Source organism: Lichenostomus cassidix, chromosome 8 (genome assembly GCF_008360975.1).
Source record: "Lichenostomus cassidix isolate B80296 chromosome 8, HeHo_3.0, whole genome shotgun sequence".
Taxonomy (NCBI): domain Eukaryota; kingdom Metazoa; phylum Chordata; class Aves; order Passeriformes; family Meliphagidae; genus Lichenostomus; species Lichenostomus cassidix.
In genome coordinates, this window is record NC_139489.1 from 1,195,427 (window position 1) to 1,208,593 (window position 13,167).

Genomic DNA, 13,167 nt, shown 5'->3' on the forward strand with positions numbered 1-13,167 from the left:
AAACCAGAAACACTCCAACTGGAAACTTCTCCCTGCAGTTTGCCTCTTCAAGAGGATCTCTGGGAAGAAAAGGGAGGAGAAATGTCCCAGCTGTTAAATGCCAGCAAGGTCCATTTCCAACAAACCCTACACTCGAGTGTGTTTATTCTTGGAATTTTTTGGCCCCACGCTGTGCTCAGTGACAATCCCCACGGAACAGACATTATCCCACATCCTCCTGGGCTGTCCCAGAGCAGCACAAACGCTCCCAGCATGGATCCAAACGTTCTGTACCCGAGTCACTAACAGCAGGGACACGATTTTGGGTCACTGCTTGTAAGATTTATACAGGGAGTGAGGCAGGAGGGGAGGGAAGAGGTGCAGGAAAACAGGCTGGCTTTTCCACTTCCCAGAATTCCCCCCTGGTTTTTCGGAGAACACAAAGACTGCTCTGACCAACTCCTGCTTTTGTCAGCCTAATATATGGTATTTAAAGAAAAAAGACATTGCTCGTAAAATGTGACATTTCAGAAGCATTTCGGTATGAAGTGCTAAGCTTGTCAAAGCTCCCTAAACACATGCTTGAGGCACGAAAGGTCTGAGTGGATTCAACCCACTTGGAAGGAAAACATCAGGGTGTCTGGAATACCCTCCAAAAAGCCTCTCTCCAAATGCTTGGAACCTGGAGGCTTTGAGGTACAGGGGAAAAGTGTTTGAGAAAGCTTTTGAAGAGTGTGAAGGTGTGGTGGAGGAGTTTAGCATGCACAGATGATTAATTTCCTGCTGGAAAGGGAGATTTCTGACAGCAGGATATTTATACTGGAATATCTACATTGAAATGCACAGTGCCTTTAAAATTCAGTTTAACCATGCAGTTCCTCAGCACTGAATAAAGGCCACTGATCCTGGCTCCCAGCAAACACCTGAACCTTGGGTGAGACCCTGCTCCTGGCTCACGTTTGTCACTTCCACAGGCACAGTCCTGACTACAAAATCAAAAGATATTAATTGCCAAATCGACACCCTGCAGGATTTTGCAGGTTTGTTTTTAATTCTGAATTCCTAAAATGATTCTGTGCTTGAATGCACACCAAAGCCAATCAATGCATCCTTTGTGATGTGAGAATATATCCCACAGGGAGAGGTGTATTTCAATGGTTTCTAAAGGCTACTGCTAAAAAAATGTAAATGTTGGGAATCATACATATTTACAGCAAACTAAATGAACTTTGAATAAACTGACAGGTTTGATTAATAACCATAAATAATTAGCAGCTGTTTCCTTTCTGTCAAAAAAAGGTATTGCAATTATAGCATCCTTAAGGCTGTCCTTTGCAGGCACTTCTTAGAGAAAACAATATTACAATGAAAGGTTTCATTAACTCTTAGTGTAACATCCCTCCCTGGTTGCACAATGCTGGTTACATTAATTAGCACACCTTGCTTGGCTACAGAAATCATTTTTAGTTCATCAGGAGATGAAACTGGTGATAAAACCAGAACATTTCTGGGTGATTTGAACATCGAAACAATCAATAAGTTCTTTGTTCAGTATCGCTGTTTGGCATCTGGGGAGTCTGAATCAGAATGGATGCAATTCCATGTGGAATAGAGGGAGAATGGAGCAACCCTTTGCTCCCTTTTTTAATTTTACCTTGATTTTAAAGCTCAGAAAGCTTTAATCTTTAAACTTGTTATTTTGTAATTGTTGAGTTAAATTTGGTGGGCAAAATGTCCCTGCAGAGGATAGCAAATACCAGTTCTGTCCTTCAGGAACTGTTTTTCCCTCTGTGTATTCCCTTCCAACCTGGAACCAAGACTAATAAACACAAGGAATTATTTGGTAATTCCTGCCCAACTGTGAACCAAACGATTTGGCTGCTGAGAATCACAACACAACGTTGGAAACACTTTTTAAAACGCAAGAAGAAAGCAACTCACACTGGGAATCAGATCGTGCAGGAGCACAAAGGTTTGGCCATGGGGATAGCTCTGGGCTTTGTGCAGTGCATTTCCCTGGGAATTCTCCACACTGATGTTGGGTTCAGCCTCTCCCACTGCCACAGCCAGCTCTGTCCAGCTCTGCATACAACACTGCACTGAGCTCAGCCTCGGGGGTGGAAGGAGAAACTCCCACAGAGCCATGGGGGCTTTGGGGAGATCACTGAAGCTCCCACTGCCTGGAAATGCTGTGCCATGGGGCTGAAGGGGCTCAGCCAGAGGGACAGTGAAGGACACTGTTCATCCCCAAGGCATGCACAGACTGTGCCCTGAAACCTGCAAAAATAACCCAACCTGCCAGAGCTTTGGTTGGGGTGGTTTGGTTTGGTTCGGTTTGGGTTGTTTTTCTCTCTGATGGAGGAGAGATCTCTCGTTCTCATCTGGAGCCCATGCAGGGTGCTGAGGACTGACGCTGTCAAAATCTCCCCCCCAGCAACCCTGATCATCCTGTGCAGCAAACAAAAGAGACACAGATTTTATCAGCTCTGATATCAGCGATGGCAGAGCCCAATTGTCTCCGCAGGGCCCTTGCGCAATGCAGGGAGGGGAGAGGAGCCAGCCGAGCTGCCAGGGCCTGGCCTGGCCCTGAGCAGCGAGTGGCAGCAGGGACACAACGGGACGGTGACACCCCGAAGGTCCCTTCACTGCCACCGCGGGGCTGCAGCTGCCTGGGTCACTCTGAAGGAAGGCATCCATCAGATAAAGCCCTTTTAATAACCCAGCACTGGTTTGATGGTTTATCCCACATAGCAGAGTGTGGGATCATCAGCGAAATGACAACCTCACCAAAAACCAGAGGTTTCGCGCCTTGACCTCTTCCAAAACACATTGCTGCTGCTGCCACCTATGTGTGTCCCCAGCTCAGCTCCCACCCCTCTGCCCAGAGCCATTCCTGACCGGGAAAAAGGACCTGCAGAGCTGCTCCAGCACCGGGGATCTCCCACGGGTGACAAACGGCAGTGCCAGGCAGCCCAGCCTGCCCCGGGAACACGGCAGGACAGCGGGAATGTTCAGGGAGTCCTGCTCACCCAGGGCTGGGGAGGCAGCTGGCCCGGGGAGTGACAGGCTCCTGATGGCAGCAGCACGTGGAGCATCTTCATGTGACATCCACAGGTGGGGCGGAGGGGAAAACAGTTTTTAGCCGTTGCCATGGAGCCATGATTAGCTTGTGTGTCTTCAGAGCCTGCCGAGGAGAAATGAAGGCTATTTTCTTATATAGATGTCATGAAATCAATCCTGGCAGAATTTCGGGAGTCAAAGGCTAAGCAGGTTTGCCTGAATGCCTCCTGCCACTTGATACACAAATAAATCTAGCCAGGAGACCTGAAACAAGTGTCACTCGCCAGCCAGAGCTGATCACAAAAATGACTTTTTAGTCTCGTTTGGAGCTGTTTATGCACACGGCAACACAACAGACGTGTGTTCAATAAAACACAGCAATTATCTTCACCGAAAACGAGCCTCAGAAAATGAAGCAAAAACCAGCCTTATTGCGAAGGGTGACTTCAGAAGAAACTTCTCCCTTATTCTCTCCAAACGCTAAAAGCAAACCTGATGTTCTTCTTTTAAAATGTGTCTGCCTCTAGGTCTTTGGCACGGGTTCGCCGCTGGGAGGGCCGGCAATCTATTTAATGACTGCATTGACGTCAATAGCATAACTGAAATACTTACTAAGATGCATGAGTCCAACTTTCGGGGGGTGTGTTCGCAGCCAGGCAGGCGCAACACGCGGAACGGATTCCCCGCAGGAATGAACTCCCCCCGGAGAGCGGGGAACAGCCTCGGGATGGCCCCGGAGCTGCCTCAGCCCCGCTCCAAAATTCGCTTTGAAACGCTCTTTTCATGTGAAAAGCAGCGAGAATCGCTCTAGCACTCAACAGCCCTCATTCAGTTGTGTTATTAAGCTCATTATCCACCTGATTTCTTACACGGTTTGGCTGAGTTGCTGGATAATCTGCATCATCCCAGCACTGCACCCTTTAAAAATAATATCTGTAGGTGACACCAAGCCTACATTTGTGCACACAGCCGGTTAGTTACTCTGTAGCTCAGCTGCTCAGGAACACGCGGCTCCTCTGCACTCCTGTAAAAGCCCAAAGCACCACAACCACTTGACTTTACAGTCGCTCTCCAAATCAAAAGGTCAAATCTTCAGCCAAACTCCCAGCAAAGAAAGAGAATTTCCACATGAATCCTCTACTATGTGTGTGCCCAGAGCCATTCTCCACGTGCCAAGCAGAGGAGGATGGTGCAACCCAGCAGCTCCACACTAATTACCTGGGATTTAGAGATATTTGTAACCCAGAGCTCACCTGGATGCACAGAGCTCCTCAACTCCTACAAAGAGTTGGGGCTCTCAGTAGCACAAGCATTATCCAGTCTTTGTTTATGCTTTCTACAAAGGTTCGTGCACGAGTCTGTGTACATCCTACACCCACAGGAAAAATGAAAGAGTACAAGTTTGGAGGTCGTGTAAAGGCATGTGAGAAGTGCAGACAAACGTGCCGAGCTACAGGAAGGCAGAGCTAAGGCACAAGCAAGAAAAACACCAATCCTTCCCTCCCATCCCCAGAGAGGAATTTGAACAAAGCTTTAATCCAGCGAGCCCTGAAAGGCTGTGGGTGACATACCCCAAAGGGCTACACTCCCCAGACCTGGGGCTGCAGGGCAGATCAGCAATATTGGATCATTAATTGTGAGGAGAGCTGTAATTACTGAGGGCTGAGAGCATCCAGGGACTCCAGAGAAGAGTCTCTGCAAATCCCCCACAGCCTGGGAAGCACTTGGTGCTGTTTGCTCCTAACTCTGTGCTTTGCTCCTGTCACCACTGGTGACATTAAAAGTGGAGCTGATCCAATGGGAAAACGCTGTCCATCCAGGCATTGATGTGTGACACATGGGCCATGGGGACAAACCAGATTGGGAAAAGTTTGTACCAAAATCAGTGGAAGAACGAGAGGCTTCGACTGAAGGTGGCAACCAGCGAAAAGTGATTTAATTCAGAGGGAATAAAGGTCAGTGAAGGGAATAAATGCGAAAGAAGGAACCAAACTAAGCAGGAAGAGCCAGACTTGTTGCTGGTTAAAGATGTTATTGGTTGAATCATTGGGTAGGAACTGCAGACCTTTCACTGGGGCCAGGGGAGGGGAGAGCTGGATGGAGAAGGGAAGGCGCCGATGGATTCCTGAGCCCAAGGTGGCACAAAGGTCACCCAAAGGAACTGTGGCAGAGGCCACGCTCAGCAGAAACAAAGGGGAGCAGCAGAAAGGAACCTCAGGAGCCACACACCAGGTAGGAACCTCCCAGCATTCCCATTATCCTGCCCAGCTGTGGCCTCAACAGCTCATTAAGGATTGAGGCACTTCTTGCCACGGCTTTGTATTTCCACATTATGGTTTCTCAGTTAATTCATAAAAGCGATTTTGTGCGTTCCTGCGAGCTGCACTTATAACAAAATAACAGGAAAAATCTGCCAGATTTACTTCAGCTGATACCAAGGACAAAACACAGGATGTTCAATCCATATTCCCCTTCCTTCTCTGGCTGTGCTTGCAAGGTTAAGAAAGCTCTGAAACTCACAGTGACACCAGCAGTGCCTTTCAAAGCCCTTTGTCCCAGGAAAAGCCTGGCCAGAAGTTTTCAGACTTTCAAGAAAACGAAAGCAAAAAAGAAAAAGAATTCCCTCATTTCACCACAGCTCATTTATTTCACCACGGGCCTGGGTCCTCAGTGATGCAACACCAGCAACAGATTGACTGTTGTTGCTTTGAAAATCCTGGAATATTCCAGCTGGAGAAAACAGCTGGCATCTATTCCTCGCAGTGCAAATGCTGGATGTAATTTGTCTCCCTCCAGGGTAATTTTATTAATGCAGGCTTGTTTTCTTTAAAGCCTGAGTTCTGCACTTCTCAGAACAGGATATAAATCACCCCACTAATGACAAATCAAAGGAGACATCCACGAGGTGCTCACGGTGATGTCAATGGGTTGTGGTAAATCCATGAATCAATGGGTGACATTGGAGGGTTAAAATCAAATTCCAAGCTTTAGCAGATCCAGAGGCTCTAAACCCAGCTCACTCCAAACACAGTGTTTTATCTAGAGAGATGTGAGGCAGCCTAGTCCCAATCAAAACACGACTGCTTCCTTCTGCAAAACTTTCAGGAAAAACACTCTGCATCCTCTCAGCCACTGGCACAGAACTGAAAGGGATCTGATAGGAAAAATCTCTCCTTCCGTTCATAATTTCCAAAGCAGAAACCATCAAAGGGGGAAAAAAAAAAGGTGCAAACCTTGAAAATATTCCTTAAAAATCTCTGTTCTTGCTGCATTTAAAAGGAAACTTCCTTAGAAATTCGAGGGTTGTGATTGTTTTTTGCTGCATGGGAAGGAATTCAGTGTGTGGCAGTGGCTGTGAAGAGACAGAGGAAGGCAATCACTTGAATTTAACCAAGAACCACAGGATTTTCTCCCAGTAATGCCAATATTGGCTGGTTTTACGTAGGAAATAACACAATTTCCTATTAATCTCAAAAATGCCTCTCCTTCTTACCTACAAAGTGTCATGATTTGTTTAAGTTGTAATGATACAACTCACTTTTTTATTTCACTTGAAGGCTTCACATAAAAGCAGTTAAGATTAGTGGTTAACAACCCATTTAGTTGAGGGGCCACAGATCCAACTTTTCCAGGGTAACACAAAATTTCCTCTACAATTCTGTGTGTCAAACACTTCATTCCAAAAGGAATTTTCATGCATTCCCAGCAGTAGAAGCTTGGGTCAGCTAAAAAGTACCAAGTGTCCTACAGCTCACATTGCAAATAGTGGAGAAAAAACATCCCCAAAGTGTTAAAACGTTCAGGGCAATTTTTTCCACGGAAAGTGTTAAGAAAATGAACCTAAAAATTCCTGGAAGGGCATTCTCTTCTCGTTATTAGATTCTCTCTAACTTACATAAACAGATCTATGGAAAACCTAGGAAATTTTCCATTATTTTTTTTTTTTACACAGGCACGAAATCAAAGCCTTGCTAGACCCAACTTTAAATCAGGTGATGAACTGCATTCCTGTTAGCTCTGACAGAAAGAGGAGTTGAGGATTGTGTTGTCCAGTTTTGTTTATGCATCAGAGGTTTCCACCTCCCATTAACAAGTTTGGAGGAACCTAATCTGGAAGTGTCCAGGACTCTACGTGTCCCCTGAGAATAAATAACACACAGCAGGAAGGGAAATGATAGTTATCCAGGCTGTAAAAATTAAGCTTTATTAGTCCCTCCAAGCATGTAATTATTGGAAAGGCTGAGATTAAACCTTACAAACGGGCACTGCTCCAAATCTTATCTCCTTCTCTCTGGAGCCACCTTTGAATTAGTGCAAGCAGCACCAGCTCTGATGCTGAGCAGGGCTCTGCAGCCCCTCAGCTTGGCTAAACCCTGGTGTTCAAAGAAATAATTCTGTCCTAAGTAAGCAGTTTCTGCTGCTCACCCTCATCCTCCACCCTGCCTGAGCTGCCCTCACAGCACTGCCACCCCAGCTTGCCCTGGCAATCCCTTCCCAGCAGGAAGCCAAGGCAGTCTCACCCAGGAAAGGTTTGAGTACACAGATCACATGGAAACAAACCGAAATAAACAGGAGGAAAAAAAAGATCCAGCTGTGTCTGAGCCTGTTGGAGGCTCGTGGGCTGGGGCTTGTCCAGGCCTGTGCTCCCAGGGACTCACAAGAACAGCAGCCACTGCGGCCATGACTATCAAACCAAAATCATGTTCATCTCCTGTGCTAATATACCAGCAGAAACCCCAAACCAAACGATTAAAATAACAATATTTGGAGCCTGATAGCTCTCTCCTATTGGTTTCGCAGGAGGATGCCAGAATTGCATGAGGGAAGCAGCTGAGAGCAAAACTGTGCAATAAATGTGTGCATTTGGATTTGCAGCCAATTCCCAAATCCCACACGTACCTTGCAGGTTCACTCTGGACACAGGTGGCTGACTCGTGGCTGGAGATCTCCTAAGAGGGAGAAAGAATGCTCTGTCAATAGGTGGGATTTTATCTTTCCAACCCAACTCCCTCAGTTAAAAATCCTTTTTCATCCTCCCAAAGAAACCCAAACACTTTGCAACGATTTGCTGAGCAGTATTGACAGATCTGTTAGGAAAACCCAGAGATGGCTGTTCCCTGCCTGTTCCACATGCTGGGAATGGGGAGAAATGTGCCACCACCCCATGCTGCCTTTGCAGCTCTCTGCTCAAAATATGCCTGAAATCAGCAAGGGCCAATCTCTGGTGGCTCCTCCATGATTTCCCTACAGAGTCTGGAAAAAACCCTGAAATTATGTCAAACTGCTGCAAGGCAATGCCATAGGTAAGGTCAGAATTGTGCCTTTAAACCCTGCAGTTAACACTGGAATTGCTCCTGAGGTGAGGAAGAAGATGCTGCAGTCACTATCGTTCAGCTCTGAAACAGCTGAAGGACACTTTTTGGACTCAGAGCAACAATTTCAGCAGCGAAGCCTGGACTTTGGAGGGACCAAAAGCTATTTGAGAAAATTGGCTCAAGTCAAGCCAAGAGGGTCTGACTGGAAAAAGGTGCAGATCCTCTCCAAATGTCAACACAGTTCCATGTGAGACTTGCCAAACAAAACTGTTAATTTTTCAAGCTGAAACCATCATCAGAAACTTGTTTTTTAAAGGAGTTAAAAAGAGTTGACACCAAAATCAAGATATTTCACTTTGGATTGGCTGCAGTACTTCAGGCTGACCAGAAATGAAACTTTGGGCTTCTGCTTCCCTAAGAAGTTTCAGATCCATTTTAACTGAAGCCAGATTTCCCCACACTCTCCCCTCGCCAAGCTCCTTCCTAACCCCAAATTTCGGAGTCAGCCACTGAACTGCAACATCCATTATTCGCCAGCTCTGCTTTGAAGCTGGAATCAAAGCAGGCAGAGCGGCTCAACTCGGCTGCAATTGTAGCTCCGGGGGGTTCTTCAGAAGTGCTCCGGGAAGGCCTCGCTGCCCAGGTGAGGTCGGAGTGAAAGGAGCACAATTCCTGCTTCCAGCCCTCAATCCTGGCTCCACAGCCTGCTCCCGGCAGGAGCCTCCCGGGAGTCACAGGCTGTTCTGGCAGGGTGTGCAGGACCCAGCTTCTCTGCAGGGTTCAGCACAGGGCACACACATTGGGTGCTGAATTCCCTGCAAATGTGCCCCGACCTGCCTCTGCCGAGCCTTTGAAAAGCCAGATCTTGAAATCTCTAAAAAACAGAAACTCCCCACGAGGGACACCACGCCACGGCTCCAGCACTGCCAGAACTGAGGGATGCAGGGATCTCCAAAGCCTGAGCTGCACAGACATGCCTTTGGGGGTAGGGGAGGAGGAGCTGCTGCTCAGCAGGGTATTCCCAGCTCCATCCTGTTTTCCAGGCAGCCAGGGCGCAGGATTTGAGAGGTGGATTTTGACAGCACTGTCCCTTCTCAGCCATCGCTGTGCTCCAGTGGACACAGCTCCTGCTTCCTGCTCCTTCCCTGCTTCTGGAGGGAATTACAAGGAGCAGGCTCCAGATGCTTTCCAACCCTGTCCTGGGCCGCAATTGCCAAACTCCAGCACTCCAAACCCATTAATCATCCTCTCCTCTTTTCCAATCAGGAAACTGCCTCAAGAACCCTGACGTTAAAGTCCAAAAAATATGACTGCCAGTTGTTTTTTTTTCCTCCAGCCTCTAACATTCATATTTTCCAGCAAATTTGTGGGACAGCATCCTCTTTTTCTTTGCTCAGGCCAGGAGGGGTGGAGGAGGAGGAGGAAAAAAGAGGGGAGGAGGGGTTAAAGAAAAGCTGAGCTTCTCATGATCCTCAGAGCAGAAGTTTAAGTCAAATATCACGTATCATGAGACAGATGATAAAATCATGAGCTGGCAGCATGGCTGTAACCCAGCAGAGCTGTTTGGAAACTGTGCAGGAAGCTCTGCAGCACCTGGAAGCACATTCCGCCACGGATTGGGATGTTTGGCACAGGATGGTTTAAAAATTTAATGGCTTTTACTTTGGCTGGGCAAACGACTTTCTACCTCAATCAAATCTGGGAATGTTTTCCAAAGGACACTGTAAGATGCCTGTGTGTCCCACAGGTTACGCCCTCGCTTCCTTCCGGCCCTGTCCAATTTCAGATTCCTCATTAGGAACTGCCAAAATGCCCGAGCTGTCCAAAAAAACGCTTCAAAAAAAAAAAAAAAGGAACTTATTCAAGCCATCTGTTTTTTTATTAACCTCTATCTTGGAATGCGGCGGTTCCTTCCCATCAAAATTTGCCAACAGGAATCAACAGGAGGAAAACCTCACATGTAGATAAAATGCTGGGCTTTGTGTAAAAAAAAAGCTGGTGAGCTCACGGTGGGCACCAAGTGATGCCACTCACACCTGCAGCGTGGAGCAAGCCTGTGTTATCCCACTGGAATGCATCCCTGCACCTCATCCTTCCCCTCTGGAGCCAGCTTGGAGCGAGCAGTGCCTGCCAGTGCCAGGGTGGGATCAGTGGGATGGGTGGGTGCACAGCAGACCTCGCCAGGAATGGATGATGGTGCTTTGAGGCAAAACAGCTCTCCTGGGGCAAAGCAGGCCAGAGGATGACGATGACTGGCTCAGTATAAATAGCCAGGGGGAAATGGTGGTTCCGGACAAAGGCGTAAAAAGGAGTTTGTTTGGTTTCTCCTGTTCAGCAGGTAGAAAAAACAACATCCTCCTGCTGAGTGCATCACCTTCCTCATTCAGAGCAATCCGTGTCACAGGAAGTGACGTGGGATTAGTTTTCTGGGCAGCCCCCTCACAGCCGAGCTCCGGGAAATCCTTGTTGTCCCCAGAGCCTCACACTTGGGGTGACCCCTTTGCCATATGTCCTTTGAAGCTGTTCATTAACAGCTCACATGAGATTGGCTCAGTGGGTATAGAGCCTGGTGCTGATAACACCAAGGGTATGGGTTTGATCCCTTTATGGGTCGTTTGGTTCAGAGTTGGACTTGATTCTGCTGGATCTCTTCCAGCTTGGACAATTCTGGGATTATTATTGCTCTGTGAAGCAGTGGTGGAAATGCAGGGCAGGACCATGGCTTGACTGAACAGAGATGATGCCTCTGCTCCAAGCTCCTATGGAACTCCTGAGATAGCCAAGGTGGCAACATGACAAAGATCATGGAATTGCTCAGGTTGGCAGACACCTCTGAGATCATCAAGTTCAACCCAGCACTGCCAAGGCCACCACTGACCATGTCCCCAAGTGCCACATCCACAGGGATTCTAAATCCTGCAGAGGATGGGGACTCACCACTGCTCTGGGCAGCTACGCCAGGGCTGGACAGCCTTTTCTGGGAAGAAACTCTTCCTGATATTCAAACAAATCACCTCTGGTGCAGCCTGGGTCTCATCTTGTCCATCCTGTCCCTGTTCCCTGGAGCACAGCCTGACCCCCTGGTTGTCCCCTCCTGTCAGCAGTTGTGCAGAGCCAGAATGTTCCCCCTGATCCCCCTTTTCTCCAGGCTGAGCTCCTTTCCCAGCTCCCTCAGCCTCTCCTGGGGCTCCAAACCCTTCCCAGCTCCCTTCCCTTCTCACTCTCCAACCCGTCAACATTTCTTTTCATGGTGAGGGACCCCAAACTGCCCCCATGATTTGCGGTGGACATTGCACCAGATGAAACACATTGCTCACTAGTCAGTGAGGACCTAAGAGGATGAGGGAATGAAGGGAAAAGGGGATGAGGAGATGAAGGGATGAAGGGAAAAGGGGATGAGGGGATGAAGGGACGAGGGGATGAAGGGACAAGGGGATGAAGGCATGAAGGGACAAGGGGATGAGGCGATGAGGCAATGAGGGAGTGAGGGGATGAGGGGACAAGGGGACGAGGGGATGAAGGGAAAAGGGGATGAGGGGATGAGGTGATGAGGGGATGAAGGAGAAAGGGGATGAGGGGATGAAGGAGAAAGGGAGTGAGGGGATGAAGGGAAAAGGGCATGAGAGCATGAGGGTGTGAGGGGATGAGGGAGAGGAGATGGCGCCCCCTGGCGTCCCGCGCAGGCTTTGAGGCCATGGCGGCTCTGAGGCCCCGCGGCTCTCCTGTCCTGTCCCCGCGGCTCTCCCGTCCTGTCCCCGCGGCTCCCCAGCCCCGCCACCCCCGCTCATCCCCCTTCTGCTCCTCTTGAGCACGAAAGGAGCTTAAACAGCCAGGCTTACTTGTTGGAGGTGCCGTGTAAATTGGTGAGGAGCGTGAAGTTGTTCCTCACGCTTCTCAGGCTGGCCAGCACCTGAGGGAGACAAAACCACCAGCGTCACCTTTTCTGCTTTAGTGCTGTATAAAAACCATTCTAGAGGCCAACGTGCCACCAACTCACCTGGGCAAAAGGTGTGACAATCAGGTCGTCGCCATGCCTAAGGAAAAAATGGAGATAATGTATAAATTTCTGTACAAATTTACCTTCAAACAGAGCGAAATTCACCTCAGGGGATGAGCCTTTTCCCGAGGGGGTTTTCCTCACCAACGAACCCATGCAGCATTGAGTTATCACCACATAAAAACTTGCTCCTGATGGAAAGGTCAGCCGTGTATATCCAAAACAACCAGCTGGAGCGAGCGCTCAGACTGGGAACGCCAGGCAATAAAAGGCAGGAAATTCAAAAGTTAAGGCTCACACTTGCACCACGGTGGAAAAAAACCAACCGTAGTGGTGCGGGGAAAGGTCACCTTTGAATTTCCTGGCTTTTGTTGATCTCTGTCGCAGTCTTTAATCTTGCTCAGACGCCGGGTTTTGTCCGGTTGTTTTCATCATGGAAGATCTGAGCAGAAGTTCTGAGGAAAACACTCTGCTGCCAGCAATAAGAGGGATTTTTTTTTTTTTGGTGGTGGTATTGTATTATATATGGTACTTGTGCCATATGGAAAATGTATGGAAAATCCTCTATGATTTACCTAACTGAGAGATGATAGGGTAAACAATCATTGAAGGGTTTGGGTTGGGAGAGACCTTAAAGTCCATCCAGTGCCACCCCTGCCACGGCAGGGACACCTTCCACTGTCCCAGGCTGCTCCAGCCTGGCCTTGGACACTGCCAGGGATGCAGGGGCAGCCACAGCTTCTCTGGGAATTCCAGCCCAGCCCTCCCCACCCTCCCAGGGAACAATTCCTTCCAATATCCCACCTAACCCTGTGC

The 13,167-nt window shown here is 48.3% G+C and overlaps 1 protein-coding gene across 4 annotated transcripts in view; it reads right to left on the reverse strand.

Moving 5' to 3' along the window:
* PDE4B (phosphodiesterase 4B) overlaps positions 1–13,167 on the reverse strand; it is a 150,258-nt gene that overhangs the window by 44,476 nt on the left and 92,615 nt on the right. For all 4 annotated transcript variants that reach the window (XM_085067386.1, XM_085067387.1, XM_085067389.1 and 1 more), the window contains 3 exons: positions 12,352–12,388; positions 12,194–12,264; positions 7,939–7,988 (listed from right to left, as the gene is read on the reverse strand). In XM_085067386.1, coding sequence (XP_084923512.1) covers positions 7,939–7,988; positions 12,194–12,264; positions 12,352–12,388 — 158 coding nt within the window. The remainder of the gene's footprint in view (positions 1–7,938; positions 7,989–12,193; positions 12,265–12,351; positions 12,389–13,167) is intronic.